At 39.9% G+C, this 25,277-nt stretch overlaps 1 protein-coding gene across 1 annotated transcript in view; it reads right to left on the bottom strand.

Annotated features, from left to right (window-relative positions):
* Positions 1-13,450: 13,450 nt before the first annotated feature.
* Sp4 (Sp4 transcription factor) overlaps positions 13,451-25,277 on the bottom strand; it is a 54,601-nt gene continuing 42,774 nt past the window's right edge. Inside the window, exon 6 of the mRNA XM_051177822.1 lies at positions 13,451-16,979. Within this exon, the coding sequence (XP_051033779.1) occupies positions 16,732-16,979 (248 nt within the window). The 3' untranslated portion in view covers positions 13,451-16,731. The remainder of the gene's footprint in view (positions 16,980-25,277) is intronic.

Genomic DNA, 25,277 nt, shown 5'->3' with positions numbered 1-25,277 from the left:
GAATCAATGGTCCTCACTTTATATTGAGGGTACCGGAGACTCGGAGTAGTGGACACGATCGGTTCATTCATAACCTTTCGGAGTCCAGAACCAGCCTAGAGAAAGAGCCGAACAGCTGGTACGCTGAGCTGGCTTTATCAGGCCAGTCCCTGCACCAAAACAATTCCTGCCTTCTGCCTACTTCCCTGTAGGCTGGTATTCCAGAGAGTTACAACCCTCTCCCCCATCCTCTGGGGCTCAAGAGCCTCCTCTTTTGCCTGAAACTTTTCAGTCCTAAAATAAACTAACAAGTGCCCAGGGAAGCAAGTGCTAACTGCTGGCTAGGGAAGATGAGAGTCTAGTCTTCCTCTGCTTATCTGTGACTCATTAATGATCTCTAAACACACCTCACCTTGAGAATGGACAATGACGATTTCTTACCCTAGTAATGAACAAAGGCAGACACAGGGCTGCTCCTTCATCAGACCTCTTAAATCTGGGCCGCCCTAGGGGGAGAGTCTTCCTCCCTTCCGTCAGTGCTTTCCAGAAATGCCCTTGCAGACCCACGTTGAGGTACATTTCTGTAGTGAGATAGTCTGTCTGTGGTACTGACCACGCCCATTGGGGGTGGAGCCATGGGCGGAGTGACCTGTGGAAGGAGGTCGGAGGGGGGCCAGGAAAGGCTCTCTTTTTGGCGTGACTCGGGCAGGAGAGGATAGGGTTGAATTTCCTGGTGTTCATCTGTCTAGGTTGTAAGTTATTTCTCCCTGAATAAACATCTATTCGGCCTATTTGTTTATCTTGATCCTTATTTAACCGCGTTACATTTCTTTTAACGTGGCTCTAGATCCAACCAGGTTGACAATTAAGATTGATCACCACCACAAGTCATACTTGTCAACTTGAACTTCAACACATCTCTTTATGTGGTGATTAATTTCCAGACGAAGACAATAATGACAACATCATGAATAGACTTAACATGGTGAGACTATTGTCCGCACAACCAAACTGTACTATTCTTCCCCAGTGACAGATGACAAAGGCCTTTGAGGAACGCACTGCTGGTTAGTTTTTTTGTGCAAAGAAGGACCATCAGCTGAGGAGTTGACGCCAATGGTTAGCCTATTGGCAAGTCTGTGTGGGTATTTTCTTGACTAATGATTGATGGAGGATGAGGCAATTCACCGTGGGTGGTGCCACCTTGGGCAGATGAATCTGAGAGGTAGCTGAATGTGGACCTGGGGAATAAACCAGGAGACAGTGTTCCTCCATGGGTGTGGTCTACGCGTCAGTTCCTTCCTTGAGTTTCCACCCTGGCTTTTCTTTACAAGGGACTGTAAGAAACAATTTCTTCTTCAGGTTGTTTTTGGCCATGGTGTTTATCACAGCCATAGGAAGCAAACTAGAACAGATGGCTAGTCTTTTAATATCCCATAACTTTTATAGGATAAAATAGGTTTAAAATACACTGAACTGTTGGCGATATATCTTGCAGTGATATATTATTTATGATTTAATAAAGTTTGCCTGAGGGTTCAGGATGCAAAGCCAACCACAAGCTATAGAGGTCAGGCAGTGGTGGCACACACCTTTAATCCCATGACTCAGGAGATAAGCAGATGGATCTCTCTGAGTTCAAGGCCACCCTGGCCTACGAAAGATCGAAGAGTAACAGGGCTCATGCCTTTGATCCTAGCTCTTAGGATCACATGCCTTTAGTCCCAGCACTAGGGAGGTGGACACTGGAGTGATGTGGCTGGATGGAGAAACAAATATAAGGAGGAGGAGACAGGAACTCAGAGTTTTTGTTGCCGAGGACTCCGTGGAAACAGGATTGCCCTTTCAGCTTGGTGGAGGTAAGATCTACTAGCTTAGTTGCTTTGCTTTTCTGATCTTTTGAAGCTTGAACCCCAATATTAGTCTCTGAGTTTCTATTTTTCGTGTTGCATTATCTCAGGGTTATATTACATGGTAGAAAAGTGAAGGGAATCACAGATGTATGCTTCCTGTCTGTGTATATGCACACAAACATTCTTTTCTCTAGAAAAATATAACAAGTGTATTTAGAATCATTATGAAGTTGCACTGTTGAGACTCACTCACTGAGACAATCTAACAGCCCACGTTTAATTAAAATCCAGAGAAAAATGAAAGAAACAAAAACCACTGAAACTCGATTTTTTCCCCCCACAGTCATGATCTAGATATATTTTGACCTCATGAGGAAAAAGAAATCTAACATTCTGAACTTCCAAAGCTGTAAAGAAGAGAGGAAAAAAAAATTAAGGATGAAATGTTTTCACAGATAGTGGATTTTGAAGAATTCCATCCTTCGGATCTAGAGAGATGGCTCAGCTTAGAACACTTGTTGTTCTAGCAGAAGACCCTGGTTAGATTCCCAGCACCCACATGATGGTTCATAACCATCTATAACTCCAGTTCCAAGGGATCCAACACATTCCTCTGACCTCTGTGGGCACATGGCACACACATGGTACATAGATACATGCTGGCACAATACTCAAACACATAAAATGAATTTAGAAAACAAGAATCAAGTGTGTTCTCCTTGTAGCCAGCATGTTAACTGGATGTCTTTTGACATAATTGTTAGATATTTGATACAATATGGATAGCTGTCACCACCAGCACTTACCAGGCTTTAACCTGGGAGGAATGATGACAGGCTCAGCAAGTTGGTTTTGAGTATAGATTTAACTTTACACTTATATCAGAGCAATACACACAAGCAGAACAAAATCCTGGGGACCCTAGCCCCTGGGCTCACAACCAGGATACACGTCTGGCGCGGAGACACGGACGGCTCTTGATGCCTCAAAATTCCTCTGGATTCAAGCAGCAAGTCCACCAAGGTCTCCGGTTCAGTTTCAGAGCCACCCTTGACTGTGCTTAAGATTTTGGACAAAAACCAGCACGAACGAACGCCAAGAAAAGCCACATGACTTGAGGAACTGTAATATGTGGTCTAGAAGTAGCAAGACAAAAGAGTGTAAGGATTCAGGCATTATACGAAGGGCAGGATACGCACACTGGCATTCAGGCAGATACTTAGACAGCTCAAAGGACGCTATGTTGTGTTACCTGGCTGCGAAAGGACTCTGTAGGCATGTGCAAGCTTTCCCTTTTAAGTGCATGGCTCCCACCTGTTCACCTTTCCCATCTCTGTTCCCTCTCCCCCTCCCATCCCTGTTCCGGATGGGCCAACACCTACCCCTCCCTTTGCTCCCTTTCCCATGGTTTTGGTGGGGTTTTCTGGTTCATATTTCATGGCCTGCAGCTGCAGCAAAACAACAACACAGAGAGGATCTTGGCGCTACTGTTTAGGTTGTCGGCAAGGTTTGGGTGACGATGGAGGCAGACAGGGGTTGTGGGCCAGGTGAGGTGATAAGCAGGTTCCTGTCAGGAAGGCTAACAAAGAAAGAAAATCTCAAACATCTTTTGAGACTATAAACATGAATTTAATAATTAATGGGGGGGGGTTCTTGTATACCAAACAAGCCATGGAGCAGAAACACAGGGCTGCGGCAGAGGCAAAGATGGTTCACTTAGGAAAGATACACTACCAGGATGGTGGTGCTTGACCAGCCCAGAGCTCAGCAGTGGTACACAGGCCTGGGAAGGCTGACCATGTGCTGGTGACGGTGCTCCAAGAGCCAGCTCGCAAATCAGGCAGTGGGCAGTAAGTTTGGCTTTCACAAGCTGCCACTGGACGAAATAGAAAGACTTCTCTTGAGTTGGGACTCTATAAACTATAATCCTGGGAAACTCAGAGCAACTGGTGCCAGACTACACGTAGGAACTCGAGGCTTGAGGCATTATTCAATAAACTGACAAGTGGATCTGTCTGATTTCATCTCACTACAAATGTCTTATTTCTGAGACAATTTATAAACTAATGCCAACCCCATAAGAAACTGCAACTCCGTTCTTCACAGAACAATAAAAAAAATCTTATTAAGATTTATTAGAAGCCCATTAAGACCTTGGAAAAATCTAACGGGAGAAAAATTAAGCTGGAAATATAACCATACATACCTGATTCCAAGTTATGCTACAAAGCCGTAGTAACAAAAGCACTATAAGTATGTATGGCACAAAAAATATGTAGACCAGTTGCGTGGAACAGATGACCCATGCACAGGCCCATACAACTACAGCCACCTGACTGTTGGCAGAGACTTAATATTTACCAGAGAAAGGATGGCCTCTTCAACAAACAGTGATGGGAAAAGTGGGTGTTTACATATAGAAGGGCAAAAACAGAGCCTGATCTTTTACCACATACAAACACGAACTTCAAATCGGACAAAGAACCTCACAGTGAGATCCAAAACTCTGAAACTGCTATGCACACACATGAAGATGATAGGGCTTCTGAAAAGGGCCCAGGTTGTTCGGGGGAAACAAGGCCCCAAATCGACAAAGGGACCTCGTGAATTTAAAAATTGTGTACGGCAAAGGAAACAGCGGCCTTCGGAAGGGGAGGGAGCTGATGGTAACTGTACATCTATAAGGGGGTTAGCGTCTAAACTATACAGTGAACTCAAAAAATATAAGGCCGAAGAACGAGAAAGCAAGCAACCAAATATTAAAAATCAGCTAGGGAAAGCAGACAGAGTTCTCAAAAGAAAAACCCGAAATGGCCAATACAAGGTTTTAAAAGTGTTCAGCATCCTTAGCTAAGGGGAAATGCAAACTGAAAGTGTTTGAGATTCTTTCTCACCCATATCGGGTGCTGGAAAGGGTATATGAGAGGAAGAATCCTTGTTTACTGTTGGAGTGTAAACTGGTGCAGCCAGGATAGAAATCACTGCGGAAGTTTTGCAAAACACTAAGAATATTACTACATATAATCTAGCTATACCACTTCTGGGCATATATGTATCTGACGGTCTCTATGTCTGACTAAAGAGGCCCTTGTTTGTCTGTCTTCAATGCTGCTCCATTCCTATTAGCACGGAAATGAAGCCAGCCTCAAGACCTACCAACTGATGAATGTGTAATGAGAATGCCATACATACATACATACACACACACACACACACACACACACACACACACACACACACACACACGAATATTGTTCAGTAGTAAAGACGGATGACCAGAAAGACCTGGAAAATATATTAAGCCGGATAAACAAGGATCAGACACAGAAATGCTGCATGTTCTCTCTCATGTGAGGAATCTAGATTATAATTTATATATATTGTACTTATGAGCGTGTACAGAGGCCAGAAAACTAGAGAGAGACCCACAAGAGAAAGAAAAGGAGAGAGAGGCCTTCAGGGAGAGAGATGTAGGAAGTGTAACAGAACACAGAGGATTAGAAAGTTGTTTCTAGAGGTGGAGGACATAAAACAGGGATGGGGAACAGGAAGATGGGAGAGAGCCGGGGATGGTGGGGAGAGTAAACAAAACCATGTATCAGAACTCATAAAAGCGACTCCTCTGTTGCTGCGGCAGAACACCATGACCAAGGCAACCTATAGAAGGAAAAGTTGATTTGGGACTTTTAGTGCCAGGGGGATAGGAATGAATGAATCATCGTCATGGTAGAGAGTACTGCAGGAGGTAGGCATGGGTCCAGAGCAGCAGCTGAGCCCTTTGTGCCCGCCCAATCCACAGCACAGGAGCAGAGAGCAGGCACTCTGAGAAGGGCAAAAGTATTTTGAAATCTCAAAGTCTACCTCCCCCAAGGTCACATCTCATTATCCTTCCCAAACAGTTCCACCAACTGGGGAACCAAATATTCAAACACATGAGCCTACGGGCCCATTCTCATTATACAGCATCATTCTCACAATATAGCATCATTAGGACACCCAGGTTATTAGAGACACAGAGTAATAAAATGTTTAAAAGAAGAAAAGGGATACACTTCCACAGGAGGGAGGGGGCTGGAGCAGAGAGTTTGACAGCTTAAATACCAGCTGTTCCAAGGACAAAGGACGGATACTTTCGTGGTAGGTGGGCCATGTTTGGGCTCATCTGTATAACATGGGCCTTTTCCCTGCACGCTCAGTGTATTTTTTTTTTTTTTTATGCATGTGTCTCATTATCATCTTAAATCTCCACCAGGGGTGTGCACTTTATTGTGATGACGAGCCACAGGTCACCTTCAGACTCTCTGAAGTGTCAGTGGGCACCAGTAAGTGTCCATCCTTCCTGTCTGCCCGTGTTTTTTGTTATTTTTTTTTCCTCTTTCCTTCCATATGCTAGTTTTGAAAAGCCCTTCTGATCTCACTCTCTGCCTGCTCTCTTAACTCACAGACACTGTGACCATGTCTTCTATTTATATTGTTTTTTACAGCTTTCAGCATCCAGCACACATCTTCTAGCAATGTTACTGTTCAAATATTTGCTAAATTGGCTGGGTGTGGTGGCATGAGCCTTTAGTCCTAGCACTCACTCGGGAGTGAAAGGCAGGCAGATCTCTGCAAGATTGATGGCAGCCTGGTCTATACATCGAGTTCTAGGCGAACCAGAGCTACACAGTGAGATCGTGTCCCAACAAACAAATATTTGGTAAATTAGAAGGGACACCTCAGAGGACACTTAGAAGGAAAGGATTTCTGAGACCAGCAAAGCTCTCTTTAGGACTCAGCCTCCCGAGGGGGAGGGCCTAAAGTAATTTACAAAAGTATATTAATGAAATGAAGGAGGTCAGAGCAGGGAAGCAGCTTTTCTTCAGGAACTTTTAATTCTTATCTCCAGGGAAGGAATGGAAACAAACCATCCAAAGAATATAAAGGAGTAAATTACTATTTCTGTCAGTTACCCCTCAACAGATTAAGAAAAAGGATTGCAAGTCAGTTGCTGGGAAGGAAGGAGAGTAAAGGAATCGCCATGGTGAAGGCATGGAGGTTGTAGATGGATCAACATTCATCTTTACATTTGCTAGAGCTGAACAGTTTACAAAAATCTATTCTATGTGATTTGATGTTTAGGGGAGCAGGACTGAAGGAGGGCACCCATGTGGTTTGGTGTGGCAAATCTTCTATTCCTTCGTCTGTGTGTCAACCCCCCCTAAAAAAAAAAATTCTCTCTGCACACGGCAAGCTTTCTTCGTGAGCCAGTAAGTGCGGTTTGCTTCTTCTTTTTTTTTCTCTTAAATATGTATAACTCTAATATACTAGTGATATATTTTTCCAGGATACAGAATATCATATGGTGTTAGAATATTTTCCACTTTCCAATGATAAGTAAGCTCTTATTAATGCCTGAACCCCCCCCCCCAAGCACAGAACACCTCAGCAACTACCAAAAGCAATTTCTTGGCCATACAGAGAGCATCCCACCCCCATGAGGCATACTCAGAGTTGCTATGGTTGAGGAATGTGAAAGTTAAGGCATCCTTTCACTATGGCACACAGAGAATGCCTCTGTAAACACTAGGCTTGTCGTGAAATGGACAAGATGACAGTCTTAACAGAAGAAAAGAGATCAGTGGGAGTAGAAAGGAGATAATCTCAACTTAAAATGTACCCCAATTTAGTATCTTTCAAATTGGCATCTTACATTTGTGGTCATGAAGGAGGCAAGTCTCTTGTCATTCCTATCTTACTATCTACACTATCTTATCTTACCAACTTCAGCAGAGCTTGCTTGGAAATGGTCAGTGAGAGGAAGTTCTTGGAACCCAAGTGGGACATCCTATGAACAAATGTGTGTGTTGAAATGCTCTGAATGGCTCAGCTGATGACACAGATTTAAAACGGAGGACTTGTGGGGTATTAGTTATCTCTTGTGGTGTAACAGATTACTCCCCTCTCCAAACATAGCTGCTTTGGACAATACCCAACAGCTCATATTGTACTGGGCAAGAATTTATGAAGCATTTTATTTGGTAACCCTGAACAAGGTCTCCACAGGCTGAGCCTACAGTCATCCTAACAGTGGGTGGACAATCTTTTCATGCTCACTTAGGAGTTTGCTATGTAGAGGTACCATTTCCTCGCCCCAGGGCCTCTGACAGAGTTGTATATATGATGCTACCAGTGCTCTCTAGAAGGATAAATCTAGAGAAGAACTAAGAGGGAGGTCAAAGTATTTCTTATGATTGAGTGTCATGTGTCTGGTCTGTACACTGTATTCTGTGTATTAGAAGAAAGTCATTAAGTGCAGTCCACACTCAGTAGAGGGTGGTCAGTCTCCATCTCCTGAACCTGGACTAGGAAAGACTAATTATGACAATTTTAAAACTATCATTCAAGAGTAGGCTTAGGGGGCACACAGCTGTAATCCCAATACTTGGGGGGTCAAGAGTTCTAGGTCAGCCTTCCATACGTCTTCATTTCGAGGTCAGTCTGGGCTACAATTTTTTTTTTTTTTTTTTTTTTTTTTTTTTTTACAAAGGGTGAGAGGGAAGGGGGACAGGGGGAGGGGAGGGGAAGGGAAAATAAAACTATCATTCAAATCTGGTGTGGTGCTATATGTCTGTAGGCCCAGCATTTGGGATAGACATTGAGGCAAAGGGCTCAGGAGTTCAAGATCTTCCTTGGCTATGTAGGCTATGTATCATGTTCAAGACCAGCCTGGACTACATGGAGACCCTGTCTCAAAAACAAGACAAAGAATATAACAAAAATCTCACACCCAGATGGAAAACATGAATGGAAATGTCATCCCTGGTATGAAGGACCACTTTCATTTACTATCTTAATGTATGAGAACAAGGCATAAAGAAACATCTAAATATCTAGCAAAGCTCTTTCAGAAGTATAAATGAAAACTTTTAGGCAATGCTAGCATATCAATGTGCAGTATCAATGACCAGGCTCCTCTGTGGTGTATAAAATAACTGATCATGCCCTACATTCAATACACAGCAAAGAAAGATCTGGAAGAAATTGATCTCACCTGTTAATGTAACATTCATTAACCATTTCTCTGACTTACCTTTCGAAATATTTCAAGGTATGATGATTGGGTCAATTTGTATCCTATATCAATTTTGTGGGAAGTTCTGAGTCAGCCCTAATGATTTTGAAGGAAAATGGCTTCTGCCTGTATTTTCTTGATTTTCATGTTTAAGCAAAATACTACATAGAAGCATGGGCTTCGCCACAAAATTATTTTAGCAGTTAAATGGATGTTTGGTGAACCGTTTTCCCGTTCAAATATTGAAAGCAAGGGTATAGACAGGGCATAAATCCATCGGAGACAATTCTAGATATTAAAATATTGAGAACACTCCACACACCAGGAAGTAATAGACACTTCTAGTTCCCAACTCTATTTCAGCCCGGGATCCACAAGGACAGGATTGGAAGAAGTGCGGTTGCTCTGGGAACCTTCCTCTGTCACTATGTACATCTCCTTTGTTAACTGGACTTTGTGCTTTGTGCCTCATTAAGTATGTTGACTGTCACCCTGTTCTTTGAGTTACTATGATTAAAAAAAAAAAAAAACCCACAAATTAGGTAGCTTATCAACAGCAGAAATCTCTCAGTTCTCAGGGCTGGGAGACACAAGATGAGGGCTCTTCTCATATTGTGTCCCATGATGATGGCTCACAGATGTCATCTTCTCTGTGTGCATTCACATGGCAAAAAGGTTGAGCTAGCTCTCTGGAGCATTTCACAAGGGTACCCCTGGGACAATCACTCGTAACATTCCCAGTCTTAGCACACAATCTCCTTGAAGATTAAGTTCTGACATTAATTAGGGAGTGCCCCAAATATTCAGAACACAGATATGGAAAAACAGAACCCACAATTGTCTTTATACTCTTTTAAGGGGAATAGACTGAACTTGGAATAGGGTAACTTGGTTTGTTATCTAAATATGGAGAAAATCAATTGTTCTGCCTTTCTACAACTAAGAAACCATCGATTCACCTATTGGGTGAGATAAATGGTAAAAACACAGCAGGGATAAGCTGGGATAAGCTGCATGGACTTTAGGACCAAGGCAACAAACACTCCAGCTTAAAAGAGGAAAATTAATACAGTAGAGCCATTTGGAGTTTCCTGAAAAACACTTTGGGATTATTCTGAATTTGGGAGTTAAAGATGTTTTCTATTTTCCTAAAAGACATAAATTCACAAATCTAATCAAAATTCCATTCGTATAATATATATATATATATATATATATACATACATACATACATACATACATACATATATATATATATATGCAGAAGAGAAGTGTTTTATTTGGATTTATTTTCAGGGGGTGTGTCTTAACTCATATTAATGCTTTCAAGAATTGCCAAGATCACAGATTCAAATAAGTTTAATTAATATTTAAAATTCACTTTCATCAGCAAGATAATTCTTTTCCTAAAAAATACAGAAAAATGCCTGTGTCTGTAAAATGGTTAACTCCAAGAAATCTGCTAGGTTTGCTTTTTTTTTTCTCCATTCACTTTTTCTTAAATCTGTCTTGTTCACAAATAGGATGTAAGAGGAAAGTACTTCCAGTTATTTACAGAAAGTGTGGACCAATTTACATAGACTTTTATTACAAACTACTGTTCACATTATGAAAAACAAAGAAAAATAAAGAGAACAACCAACAACAAAAACACCTCAGGTTCTTTAAATAAACAAATATATGACCACCAAATTGGGACTTGGTTTTTTTTCAACAACGGTATTTTTTTCTGTCCATGAAATCAGAAACGAATACAGTTAACTCATAAACTTCATTCTTACAAAGCATCGTTAGAGATTTAACACTCCACCAAACACATACACGAAGCCTAAGCCAGTATTAAAGGCAGTAAAGATATAAAATGGTTATGCTAATCAAAGATCTAACCAGCTAATACTATTACTGAATTTGATATTTTTCTTCTTTGTTAGATTGTTTGCTTTTATGGTATTATCCCTCAGTAGTGGTTTACAAGCCTGTTAGGTGATCAAACACTTAGAAATCATGATGGCCTTCACATTGCGCCATGAACAACTTATACATTTAATCCCAGCATAAAATTATATAAACTAGAAACAATTTCATCGGCAGAAAATATAAATTTATTATAGCCTCCACATCACAAAAATACTACTATAAATAAAATATTTATTAGGCTGCATTTCATAGCAAGATAATAAATAACACAATTTAAACCAAGCCATCCACCTAGAAAGGTAGGATGCCAAGATGAATTGTTGCTCGAGGCAGCTGTGCGGGCTCATCATCCCTTACTGTCTCCTGTCCCCTGGTGTCATCTGTCTGCAGATGAGCTTTCTCAGCTGTCTGGAAACCTGGGCATCCCTAAGTGCTCGGCTTTGGCTCCTCCCAGGAGGCTCAATCTCCATGTGCTTCAGTGACTTCAGCCTTGTCCCCAGTGTCACATGCCAATCGGGAGAAACTATACCTCAGCTCAGCCTGAGAAGAAAGCATGGTTGAAATGGGGGGAAATCCCGCTGACGTTTCCTTCCTTTCCAGCCGGTTTTGAGTCAGCTTTGCAACGTGACGCTTCTGTGCCAAGCATTCCACCCTTCATCAGAGCCTGATGGTTTGTCTCCCCAGGTACCCATGTTGAAATCCAAGTACCAACACAGAAGAGGAGGTGGGGCCTCTATGAGGTGGTAAGAGCTTAAAAAACGGTGTCCTCCTGAAATGGTACTAGTGCCCCGAGGAAAAAAGCACCCTCTGAGAGCCACCTCATCCCTTCTACTGTGAGAGCTGGTTCACATCAGACACTGAACCTTGGGCTTGCTTCTACTGTTCACAAATCATCCAGTTTATGCTGTTTTGGCACATTATCATGAATAAAGTAACCTCTTGTAGGTTACCCACCGTGAATGTTGCCACTTACCAGGGGCCTGCTGTACTTTTACTAACAGTTGTCAATCACCACTGTGCATATGAGAGCAAGAAGCAGAAACAACTGAATAACTAGCTCAGTAACGATGAATCCAAGAGCTCAGCCTGAACTCTGGCTTCTTTTCCAAATGCTACCACCATGGAGAGACAAATGCATTGTGAAGAGCCTCTCCCCGCCCCTACACCGGTTCCTTATTCTACTTCCACTGGGATCTTGCTCAGGTATCCAAAAATAAATGATTTCATTGCCACCTGCTACTAAGAGATGCAGAGCCCAAGGCTATGCCAACCAGAAAATCTTAGAAAATGCCTTTAAAATCCTGCAACACAATTATAAATCTATTGAGCGAACCACGCACATCACAGCACATACAACAATCACCAGAGAATCAAGGACGTCCACATTTATCACTGGCATCTGAAGTCTCCACACCCCTATAATTTAGCACCTAAAACTTTTAAATAAGAAAAGCCCCATCAAACAAAAGTCTCCTGACTTCAAGGTCATCTTTAAGGACAGCACTGTGGACCGCGGCTACTACAGTGTCAGCTCCAACCATCGCTCCAGTTCCACACAAACTGACGTCAGCAGTCTGTGAATGATCCTGCTTTTTGCTTCAGTCTTGTTCATGTGGTTGGAATTCCTCGTTCGGAAACTGGACCGGTACTGTATTCAAAGTGAAAGTTTCAGGTTCTGAGTTTCCTTATCTTTTCATGCAGTGACATCCTCATGAACGCATGTTAAGTCTTTCAGGAAACCGAAAGTTTTGGGGGAGGGGGGATAAAGAGATTTAATCGGTGCTCATTGGTGAGATGAACAGGCAAACAAGCCAAGGACCTACAAGTTTATCTTTGGGAACTGACATACACTTTGGGCTTAAATAAAAGAACCATCCAGGGGAACAAGAAACAGGCAGAGTTAAGTGATCCTGGTCAAGATGGGTACCTTTAGTTTTGGCATGGAATCTTTTGACAAAGTTGTTACCTAATAGAGGAGCATAAATTTAACTGCCCTTTGGTCTGATCACTGTTAAGAACATATGCTATGTATGTATGTATGTTTGTATGTATGTATGTAGTTCAGCCATGCCCTTAGGCTGTGCCGTACAAGCGATGTACACACACAGTATACCAACCCTAACCAATCCATGTTCAAACACTAGCTGGAGCCTTGTAGGCAGTTCACTTCCCTTTGTCTCTACCATCCTGCAGTTCTCTCCAGCAGCTGGCTGGACCTGCAGACTTGGAAACGTGTCCACTGAAGTCATACTGTAGTGTATTCTCATGGTGGTAGGGTTTCTGTGAGATATGCAAGTCTCACAGAAGGAAAAGAAGTTCTGCTCCTCCTTACGGACCTTCCCACATCTAGGTAGTATATGCTGATTCCACATGTTGTTATGAGCTTAAATATTGTTTTAATTTTGTTTTTCATTTTTAGACCATCCTACATTTCCTAACAGTTACTGCATAAAATTATTTAAATAAAACGTCTCTAAATCAAAAATTAATTTCCATAAATGTCTACAGCAATGGTCACAAATTAACATGCAATTTAAACTGGTGTTCTTTGGCGGTATTTTGAGAAGAGTGTTGATCAGATCTTAACACCAGGATTAAGGAGGGTTGCCAATACATTTTCTAGTGAGAGGCATTTAAATTGTCAGTGTTCACTGTGATGAGAAGGTTGGTAGTTTAAACACTTTATTGCTGCTCTATGGTATACATAATTAAATGAAGCATGTTTAACCCAAGGGGACTTTAATAGGTTACTTGCAATTGTTACTGCAGGCAACAACTTGTACATGATTTTATTTCCAAATCCACAAAAAAACAAATTTTATACAAATCAGCACTGTAAAAATGTCAATTACAGCCCCAGAGGCTTTGCTGGCAGAATAATTGTCTAAACTCTAGGATATGGGAAAACAGGTTTTTTTTTTTTTTTTTCTGTATTCACCTTTTTTTCCATTTTCTTTTTTACAAAAAATTTACAAGTGAAATGTTACTACGAAACTTTTTATAAGGAATTTTTGCAAAACATTTACATTTTACCATCAACTATTTCTGTTTTAAAATCATTATGTAGATTTAATACCCTATGCTGCACATCAATTTATGTGGATGACAACTTAGTGACATGCATTAAAAAAAAAAAAAAAACCACAAGGCATTAAAATGGAGACTTAAATACAAATATTGTTGCAATAAAACAGTTATAAAATTGAAAAATAGGACCTAAACATCATGCTTATCTAAGTTCGACAAATTAACTTTTTCTCCTAGATTACACACTTTTATTACCGCTCTCATGAGTGTGATAAATAATGATTTAACATCGAGTTCTAATGTAATCAGCAACACATACACAAACCTAACCAAAGAAAAGTATACTGTAAGAGAAAACTATCCTAACACTGGAGTTCTACCATGATAAATACAGAGCTCTGCACTGATAATTTTACAAAGAAAAGCTTCGTAACAGTGGCAAGGAGATCCAGCAGTGTAATGCCGTTTTAGTTAACAGGACTCAACTGCACTCCTGTGCCCTACCACGGCTACATCCCACTGAGTCAAACAAAGGACACTGAGATTTACAACTGCTTTGCTACAGAGAGGGGGACTCTGAATGGTATGCGGAACAGACTGTCAAGGTATTTCTACTTTCAGTGGTGACATGTGCCCGCTGACTGACTATTTCATATGCTGTAAGGTTATCCAGGTTCAGTCTGATACATTGATGACAGGCCTCACTGTTGGGTGAGGACAACTTGCACTTCCGATGAGCGTACATGGGTTCCATAAAACTGGCTCCTGGAATAGTGATGGCAGAGTGCTCATACTCGGTGCTAAAAACGAAAAGTACGGCTTGGAGGAAACATGATTAAAACATTAAGGAAGTCTTTCTTTGCATAAAAAAATTTATAGCACTGATTGTGTAGCATGATAGATAAAATATATATTTGATGTTTCAGCTCCTATAATAAAATTAAAATTAACACTACCAAATGCTCCTCTGTACCACACAAAACAACAAACTGATCCTGATGTTTTAAAGCCAGATACATCAGTTGTTAAGAGTACATTAAATAAAATATACAAAACAATTTACAAAATTCAACTAAAATTTAAAGACTTTGTTACAAGTCTACAAAAGCTTTAAGAAACTTGAAATTTATAACCACAGTGTAAAAATTTTTTTTTCCTTTAATCTCAAAGCTTTTTTATACAAACCGAAAGCACAAAAGGCCTTCGGTTTTATATAACGCTACAAAGGGCTGGCCTAAAGTGTACATAGTGTAAACAGTGATCATTACAGTATTTCTCCTTCATCAAAAATACAAGAAACATCACGATTTTGGAAGAGAATTCTCATGAGTAGTACTTTTTTTGAAATAATAAAGAATGCACAAGAAAACATAGACCTATATTCCAACCAATGATGATAACGAATGAAGTAGGTAAAAATTTTAGTTTCCAAATGGTCAGTTTCAATAGTTATGATTCTGTGTAAATATGTCCTGAAAACATTATCTTACTAATTTTAATCTATTAGGACAATCCAATTGTTTTCCCTATGAAACGTTTGGCCATCTTTCCTAAGAAGACGCTCTTCTCTAAGAACCTTACACAAACAATGAAATATATTTTCAGTTACTATTTACTGAAAACTATTCTGATTTTCCAAAAATATTTTTTTTTGCTTCATAATATCATTTCTATTATACATTTGTTAAACTGTCTAGACCTTTAGGGAAAATCCTGTTATTGATACAACATAAAGATATTACTGTGATATAAGTTCTTAATAAACTTAACACAGTACTAAAAAAAAATTAGATTTGCCAATTTTTAGTAAAGGAAAACAAAATTTATAATGTAGTTAAAAATAATTTTCTGCTGGCCTGGAAAAAGTATGATAATTCTTTCTTTGGCTACAAAGTCAAACCATAAAGAATCCTGCACACTGTCAGCATAACTCATATTTACATAATACGGAGTCACATAGATCTGTAATCTATGTGAGTATTCCCAGTATGAACATGTAAAATGGAATTTTGCTACTGAACACAGGGTTAGGCATACAGTCAACCCTAACTTCTAAACATTGTTTAAACTGCTTTCTCTTGCCTTTCTGAAGCTTTCATGAACTCTGTTCTAGCGAATTCCCCCCTACCCCCAGAGTTTTCCTAAGTTTTCAATCTAAAATTTAACCTAAGATTTTGCTCTAAGGTCCTCTTGTGTCTCCAAAATGGAGAAAATAATTGGGCTCCACTGATTGTCTGAGTACACACTACTACAATGTAGTGGTAATAATGACCTGAGATACCTCTCAGATTGGTGTTTTTGAACATAACCTAATTCAACTTTTGAAGAACTTTTGATATTTAGAAAAGACGGCCAAAACTATTTTTGCACGGATCTCTCCAAAAATCAAGCTAAAGAAACACAGTAGTATCCCTATTGTCAGATAACAATCTGTTTTCTGTGCTACAGAGTAAAAGAAGTGCATATAAGTTATTACTGACTAAAATGTTTTTAACAAAGTACTTCTAAACATATTTAAGTCCAATTAAGGTCCAGCCTGCAAATTCATACGGTCTGTCTCTTTAGACATGCTATGCTATCAACACATGATGTTAAAGGAGGGAGGGTTTTGTTTAAAGGTTATGTGATGTTTTTCAAAAAAACTACAGCAACTTATAGCATGGAAGAAATACTTTTCTGTTTCCAGTATATTGGTTTTCTTTTTCTGTTTTTAAAAATTCAACACTTTGTGTGTTGAACCCCCCAAAAAAAAAAAAAAAAAATCCCTTGACGGGTTAAAGATGCCAAGGATGCAATGATGTGACTTCCTACTCTGATTTCCACTTGACCAGCCCATTTCCAGATTTTCAAGGGTGTGTAAACTTAAGTGCAGCACGAGAGGTCTTTGTTATAAATAGCGGTTCAGAATTCTTCCATGTTTGTCGAAACATTGGGAGTTGCTGGATTTGAATCTTGAGAAATGGCTGCAACTGTGACAATCCTTGGAGAGCCAAGCACCTCTGTGACAGATGAGTCCAGTTCTCCCGAGGTAACAATGGCAAGAGCTGCCCCTCCTCCTTTTTTATTCTGGTGAGTTTTGACGTGCTTGGAAAGGTGGTCACTCCGCATAAATCTTTTAGAACATTCTGGACATTCAAACCTCTTTTCACCTGTAAGCATAGACAGTAAATGGAATTATATATACTTCACTTAAATGAAATTTTAGCTTTTAGTAATTTCTCTTCCAAGCACAACCTGCCTTTATAAGATATGACATAGAGAGAGTTTGAGCAGGTACACAATATTTTCTTCTTGTTTCTATGATGGTAGGTAGCAAATCCAAGACCTCGCAACAACAAAATAATCAAAAGTTATCAAGCAAACAACGTAGGAGAAAAACCATGTGGCTGAAAATAAAATACCTGAGCTTAAAGTCCTGTTTTTGCCATGAGCTGGGGAGGAAAGAATTGGATTCCTGACAAAGGAGCTCTTGACATTCTCTACCAACTAAACACAGCACAAAAGGGGAAGGGCCATGTGTGCTGTCGTTAAGTTGATAGCTGGGTCTTGCCTTTAAACTTAAGAGGCATGATATATCTTAGAAACTATTTTAAGCAAAGAATTTAGTAGTATGCTACATTTTTATAGTAAAAAAAAATGAGAGCTGGGAATATACACTTTAAATTGAATCCAGTTTTAAGAATAATGGTGATATTTTGATCCTTAAACATGTTTTCTACAAAATGTTAAGTTAGTTCTAATTAGAACCACTTCTACTTACTGAAATAAAAATCAAATGTTAACTAAAAAGAGAGGGGAGGAAGACCACTCTCTTCTTTTTGAGTAATGGGATGAAACACATGGAGACTTGGTTGACAGTTCTATCCTGATGTTTACAAAAGCCAACTAGCTTTAGTCCTTCCTTCCACAATTGTTACGGCAGTGAAATGGGGTTTTGCTGGGAGGAAACAGAACTCAGATAATATGGATATTTGTTTTTCAGATTGTTTTTTCTTGTTCCTCTTTGACTTGCCAAGAGAAAATCTACAAGTTTTGGCACATCAGATGCCTCCTACCCCCACTCTGCCCTTGCCTTGACTACATTAACAATATACAATTTTTGTTTTCTTTTAAAGGCTAAATAAATGCATTGGACAAAAATTCTCAGAGGCACTGAAAATACAGGCAGCAAATCTCCAAAGGGAGCCCATACATTATGAATACTGACACTCAGCAAGGATTAAAATACAGCTGAGAAACAGTCTTGACATCATTTACTATTTGACCATAAACGATTTCAGTTTACAACTTTCGAGCCAGAGAAATCCTGAAGATCTAGTTTCAGAGTTTTATTTTATAGGTGAGTAAGTCGAGGCTCAGAAACTAGTTGGCTTCCTGGAAGGCACAGAACCTAATGTGGGCTTCTTATGTTACTACCACAGGGCGACTACAGACTGCCATTAGGTCACAGCGTCTGATTCACAGACAGGAGGGTGATGGCCTGAGATGTGGGAGCCTCTATACAGCTGGAGATACATCTATATGGTGACTGTCTAACAAACACTTCTTAACTGTGGTGTTCATAAACTCAGTCACTTTTCAACAATGTTTGTAGACGACCTATGCAAGGTTCTGACCACAGAAAAATGGAATGCTTCTGACTTTAACCGCTGCTCTTGAATTATCAACCACCATACAGACATATCATTCGACTGAGTAGACCAGAAACTCTAGCTCACAGCAGTTCCATGGCGAATGGCAAAAGAGAAACAATGATGACATGATTAGTGTAGACTCCCCCAACCTTTCTACTCATCCATTTGGTTACCAAATTAACTTAAAGCCACTAAGGAGCTGGCTAGAATCTCAAATATTCAAATTATATTGTATACAAGTATTCTTTCCCTAGGGAAATTACTCCTTTTAGCTCAATATCCTTTTCCAGAGAAGTGTTTTCCTGCTATACTGGGTAATAATTTCTTATTTCCTACCTTCAGCAAACACTATCAGTGGACTTTACTTCAGGGATGTAAAACTGTTGTATTATTAACTACAGATGATACAATTTCATAGTCAAAATTATTTTCATTATTCCAAACCTACCAGGTCTTTCAGAGCATATGATTACCCTTTCTGATTAAAGCATCTACTTAACAAATCTGTTGATAATGGCTACTATCATAGACAACATGGGCCTACAAGGATGTGCGTGTCCCAGTCAATCCCCGGAAATTATACATATGTTACTGGGTAATGGGTTTTAACAGCTGCATAGGTGGTCCAATCTAACCACACCGCCTGTTCAAAGAGACCTCTGTATACCTAGAGTTGGAGAGATCAGAGGTGTGACAGGGACCAAGCAGAGTTTTGAGGTTCCCCAGGACATGTGTGGGAGAAAAGCAGGCACCACTCAAGAGCAAACACTGGGCAGGGAACAGGGGCCTGATCTGACACCAAGGCTGAACTGGCTGGGGGCCCAGGGAGCTTAGGGGTTTCTTTGAACCCTGAGGTCAGTGCAGGGCATACCCATGGCCCTGGGACCTAGAGAAACTAAAGGACAACTGTGTTTTCTTTTAAACCGCTATATTTTATGATCTCTTCAGTTCAGTTTCATGACTTCTATAAAAAAAAAAAGTACAGAGAATCTTGTCAAATACTTACTATTATTTAAGCCATTGTAATTTTCTTCTTTCATTATTAATCTGCTAAATTACATTTCAGATGTTCAGACTTCCAAGCCTAGAATGAAGTCTTCTTAGACCTGGATCCAGGATGTTCTTTCTTGGAAGTTTTTAACAACAAATTCAGTTTTTTTACAAAACAGGATTTTATGGTGGTACAAGTTTTATTTTATTTTATTTTTTTTAAGTTTTATTTTATTTTAAGTTAACTTTAAGCTGGGTTAGCTTGGCATTTAGGGCCACAGTAAATAAATATGCAACTGTATTTTTGGTGGTTGAAGGGACTGAACTCAGGGCTGTAGTGTGTTACATCAGTGCTCTTCCCCTGGGCTACATCCCAGGTGCTATCTGTGTGTCCTGGAGGAAGTGCTGGTCCTGTACCTTTTCTAGAGTTATTTCATGCAGCTTATCTATACATGATCCACTTAATGTCTATATGGTCTTCAGAGGTGTTCACACCCTTTTCTTGGTCAATGTGACTGGGAGACTTAGATGTTTTACCTTCCCAGGAAATCTGATTTTGGGTTCAGAGGTCTGGGTACAATCAGCTCAGTGACATAGCATGTGCCTAGACTGTGGGCAACCTTGAGTTCCAGCTCTGGCGGCACGCACAGAAAACAACCCCCATGCCCACAGGCTTGAAAGGTTTTCTGAACTGGTTTCCTACTTCCCATTTTGGATCTCTTCATTTTCTTGTTTCTTAAGGCAAAAAACAGATTACTGACTGAAAAAGAGGATTTAATGTTATAAATTCACTCAATCTGAATCTTATAAATTGTGTGAGGGACTTTGCATTCAGTAGAACTTTTTTCTCAATTTTCTTGAAACTTTCTCTTGGCCCATGAGTAATTCAGAAATATGCTGTTTGGTAATTTTATGCAAGTTAAAGGCCAGCGTGGGATATATAGTGAGTTCAAGGCCAGCCTGGACTACAAAGCCTTGTTTTCAATTCCTGCCTTCACTTTTCATTCTTCTATTCCCCCTCCCGCCTCATTCATAGGTGTGTGTGTGTGTGTGTGTGTGTGTGTGTGTGTATGTGTGTGTGTGTGTGTGTGTGCGCGCGCGTGCGCGCGCGCGCGTGCGCAAAGCCATATATATGGTCTCAATTACATAGCTCTAGCTGGCCTGGAATTCACTATGCAGGCCACTGAACTCAGAGCTCTGCCTGCCTCTACCTCCCTAGTGCTGAAACTAAAAATGTGTACCACCATGTCAGACCCTAACTTAATTTTTTGTTAATACTGTTCATCCTTCAAGTTTCTTTCTAATAACATTTATTGTTTTACCATCAAGAACTTTTAGATTTAAAAGTATTATCATTAAGTATTTCTTCCGGTACAAATCCGATGGCAAAAATTCTTAATCTAACTTCATCTTGGAAAAAGTCTGTCTGGAGAGATGGCTCAGTGAACAAGAGCACTTGTGCAGCCACCAGGACCTGGATCTGGATCTTCAGATCCTAGCACCCACGTAACAAGTTGTGGGCAGTTTGCCATACACCTTTAACTCAAACACTATAAGGGAGTGGAGACAGACAGATCACTCGGGCTTGCTGGCTGTCAGCCTAGCCCTGTGAGCCACAAATTCAGGAGAGGCCCCACCTCAAAGGAATAAAGCACAGAGTGATAAGAGGAAATATTTGATGTCCACTTCTGGCCATGGGTACACACAAGAGTGCATCTGCACACACACAGTTGCACATGTCTACAAACAGGACAGGTTCTCTGTCCTGGAACTTACTCTGTAGACCAGGCTGGCCTTGAACTCACAGAGGTCCTCCTGTCTCTACCTCCCAAGTACTGAGATTAAAGGTATGAGACACCACGCCTGGCTTACAGAACACATTTTAAAAAAAAAAAAAGAACTCTTTAACATGTAGCCTGGGTTGGCCTGGAAGTTACGAAGTAGCCCAGGTTGCAATTCCACACAGAATATTCTGATAGGAGATGTCATTCTGTAAATATGTTTCTCTTATTGGTTAATGAATAAAGCCCTGTTGGCTAATAGGAAGGCAAGATAGGAGGGACTAGGAGACAAGATGGATTCTGGGAGATGTAGTAGAGAGAAGTCGAAATGTAGGACCAAGAGGAGTAAGAGGTCCTGACCCTCTCTCCAGTAAGATGAGACTACATGGAAATACTTAGATTAATAGAAATGGGTTAATATTTAAGACAGAGATAGCCAATGCTAGTAACAGGCCAACAGCTTTATATCTAATGCAGCGTCTCTGTTATGTTATTTGGGGCTGACGTGACTCTGGGACCAGGCTGGCGGGAAAACTGCTCGTAACACTCTTCCTCATCAGCAGTTCCTAGATTATAGAAATATGATACCATAGGTGGCTAAATGGCCCCAGTTTGCTTTTGCTATCGAAGATATGTTCCCTTGCTTCTTGGCCCCCATAATTTTTAGGGGAGCCGCCCATCATTCACATTTTCATTTTCTCTACAGGTATATGTATCATTTTCTTTCAGCGGCCTTCATGATTCTCATCATCACTGATCTGCAGCAAACTGATCATGTGACATGTCTAGGAATGTTTTCCTTTTATCAACCTATCTAGGGTTTAGCTAACTTTTGGATCTCTAATTACTACCTAATATGGGAAACCTTGGCCATTGTACTTTTTTTTTTCCTATCAACTTTTTCCTTTCAATTTTGTTTGTTTCTAGTCAGTCCACGGATCATAGTGTTAATGGCTGCTTTATGTCTGATAAACTCTTAAATCTGGGTTATCTTAGCATCCTGTTGCTGTACTCTGAACAGTTTAGATCTTATGCTATGGAGATTATAAGTCCTTTAAAATCTTCTAGAAAATGTTTTCATAGTAAAGACAATAACTCCACTTATGACCATTCGAATTCAGTCTTACCCTTCTTTTCTTGAATTCTAAGTTTTAATATTAATTCCTTTTTGAAGGCATAGTTCAAGGGTTAGGGAGATGTCTCAGTGGGTAAGGGCACTTCCTAGACAAGCATGAGGACCTAAGTTTGAATTCTAAATACAAAAACAAATAAAAATGAGTATGGCTGTGTGTGCAAGCTGTAACCCCAACACTAGGAATGAATTGGTAGGTGAATCCTGGGAGCTTGCTGGTTAGCTAACCATCCTAACCACAGACTAGCCATGAGCTGCTGGTTCTATGAGAGGCTGCCTCAAAATACCTAGATGTTTCTGCATGTGTGTACATGGATATATACACCTATAATTCATGTGCATTTAGCAATTTCTCTCTCTTTCTCTCTCTACACACACACACACACACACACAAGCACACACATCACACACACAGAAAGACAAGGCGAATGTGCACATGTAAAAATTAGGTGGTGGTTTATAAGGTTTTGTGTCATGCTGTTGACCCTGTATAAGCACAGCTCAGGAATGACCCAGCATTTCTTGTGTTCTACCCAAGTATTAGTGATCAGCTTTTATCCCCCCCCCCCTCGATATTTCCTCCATGTTTTCTAAAGCACAAGAATATCTTTCTGATTTCATCAACTAGAAAATCAAGTTTTTGTGGCCTCTTGTAGCATGCATCTGGGGCCACAGTTTGAACAACAAGAGAGAAAGTAATGGGGATTTCACTCACATAGTATGGTAAACACAGCCTCCATTTTCTGCATCCTCTGGCTAGAGATATGAGTATGTAAAAACTCTCTGCTGTCTGTTGCCACTACCGCAATGGAATGTTGATGGGCCTGGTTTGGGAGCCCACTGGCTCCTTTTCTGACTTCTCTGCTACATACATGCAATTTCTCTTATATTTTGGTGCTTGTATCCTTAAGCATTGACACATAGGACCAACCCAAAACAATGTGAAACTTACCTGCACTGGGTACTTACTTAGTTTTGAGTGTACTCCTCAACTGTCTGCTTTGTTCCTCTCATTTAGATAAGAAAACAAGCAAACTACCCAGTTATAAAATGTAACTCCTGGTACCAGGAGGCTGAACATATACTGATTCATTTTGGCTGCTGGCCTGGTCAAGTCACAGGAAATAGTTCTGACCATTTTAGAAACTAACCAAAGTAGCAAGCAGCTGTATAATGATTCTGGGAGAAACTTTTAATGTATCTAAAGAGTTTTTGATCTTGTCTATTTCACTTAATACTTTTTATTTTATACACAAAAAGCACAGGCATTTCAATTATCAAGTTTCCTTTCCACTTAAGCTTATACTTACATACAACGTTATATGGGATAAAAGACTAAGTTCTATATATTGTGAAACTCTGAAGTCTATTGTAGATAGCATTTTAGAAGCACCTCTGGGTTTTTCTTAGCTGGTGAAAAATAATAGATATGGTTGAAGAAGAAACCTCCCTGTGACACTATCAGAAACCATCCCTGAATTGACTTACTTCTTGGCACAATGTCACTGGTCAATGAAATACTCTAATAAAATCAGCAAAATATTCAAAATGAGCTATACCATTATGTGAACTTAGGATATTATGTACCTCTATATCCTTATTATGTGCAATAAACATATGATTCTACTCCTGTAACATTTTCTAATTAGCAGGAAAGGTAAACGTAATTCCTTATTAAGATGGCAGCACACCTGACTGTCTTCTACAGAGACACCATCAGACTAACAGCGATGATGGGGAGAAAGGGGAGGAACTTAAATCTATAGCATCAATAATAATAAAAACAACAGAGAGTCATTTACAAAATAAGGATGCATCGCATCTGAAAACTAGAATAGAGCTTATCAAAAAGAGGATGTAGTCTAAAAGAGTCAATTTTGTGCAGAAACCTGTGACGTCTATAACCAATGATAAAATTAAAGTCTATTCATACTGTTTGCATTTTTTTGTTTTTCTTCTGAGGCAGTCTCCTTCTGTATGCCTGGTTGGTTTGGACTTGTGCGCCGACTTGACGCACAGAGATCTACCTTCCCTCACCTCCTGCTACTAAAGGAATGAGCCACCAGGCCAGGCATTTTTCATAAAATTAACTTGACTGTCATAAACTCAGGAATATATCTAAAGAGATATTACCCACAGCATCTGTGGTAATATCACTGTAATTTAAAAAAAAAAAAAAAAAAAAAGCACAGTGATGTTCTCCTGTGACCAGGACAGGAAGTAAGGAAGAGTCTCCTTCACACATTTTGTGTCCCATTGATTTTTAAATACTGTGCATGGATCATTACAAGCTTTACGTTATTTTAGCAAGGCAAATTGATCCTTACCGCTTTCAGAAGGGAGTGAAAATAACTTCTTTACCTACTCACAGTCAATTAATGTGTTTCTATTGAGAGTGGTAGCTAACGAACAAAATGATTTTTACCATGAATGATCAAGGCTTTTTACTGAAACATATTCAACTTTTAATCAATACTTACTTCAGAAGATATTTTTGTTTGATATTATTTTCAACAAACTTAACAAGCACTTGGCTGGACTATTTTCAACCCTGCTTGTTTTGTTTTTTTCAAGACAGAGTTTCTCTGTGTATCCCTAGCTGTCCTGGAACTAGCTCTTGTAGACCACTGACCTTGAACTCACAGAGATCCACCTGCCTCTGCTTCTGAGTGCTGGGATTAAAGGCATGCACCACCACCACTGGCTCTATTTTCAACTCTTTAAAAGTCCTCTTTATAAGCACATCAACATTAGGCTTAGTATTTTAGGTGCCACAGATTTTGCCTTCTTTCACTACAGTGCTGGGACTATTAACCCCTGCACAATAAGTAAGCATTCTACTACCAAACCACAATCTCAGTCCCTAATGTGTTTTATTTAAAAAACAAAACAAAACAACAAAGCATTTCC

Source organism: Phodopus roborovskii, unplaced genomic scaffold (assembly GCF_943737965.1).
Source record: "Phodopus roborovskii unplaced genomic scaffold, PHOROB, whole genome shotgun sequence".
NCBI lineage: Eukaryota > Metazoa > Chordata > Mammalia > Rodentia > Cricetidae > Phodopus > Phodopus roborovskii.
Note: the sequence above shows the minus strand (reverse complement) of the source record. Positions and strands in the feature narration are given on the sequence as shown.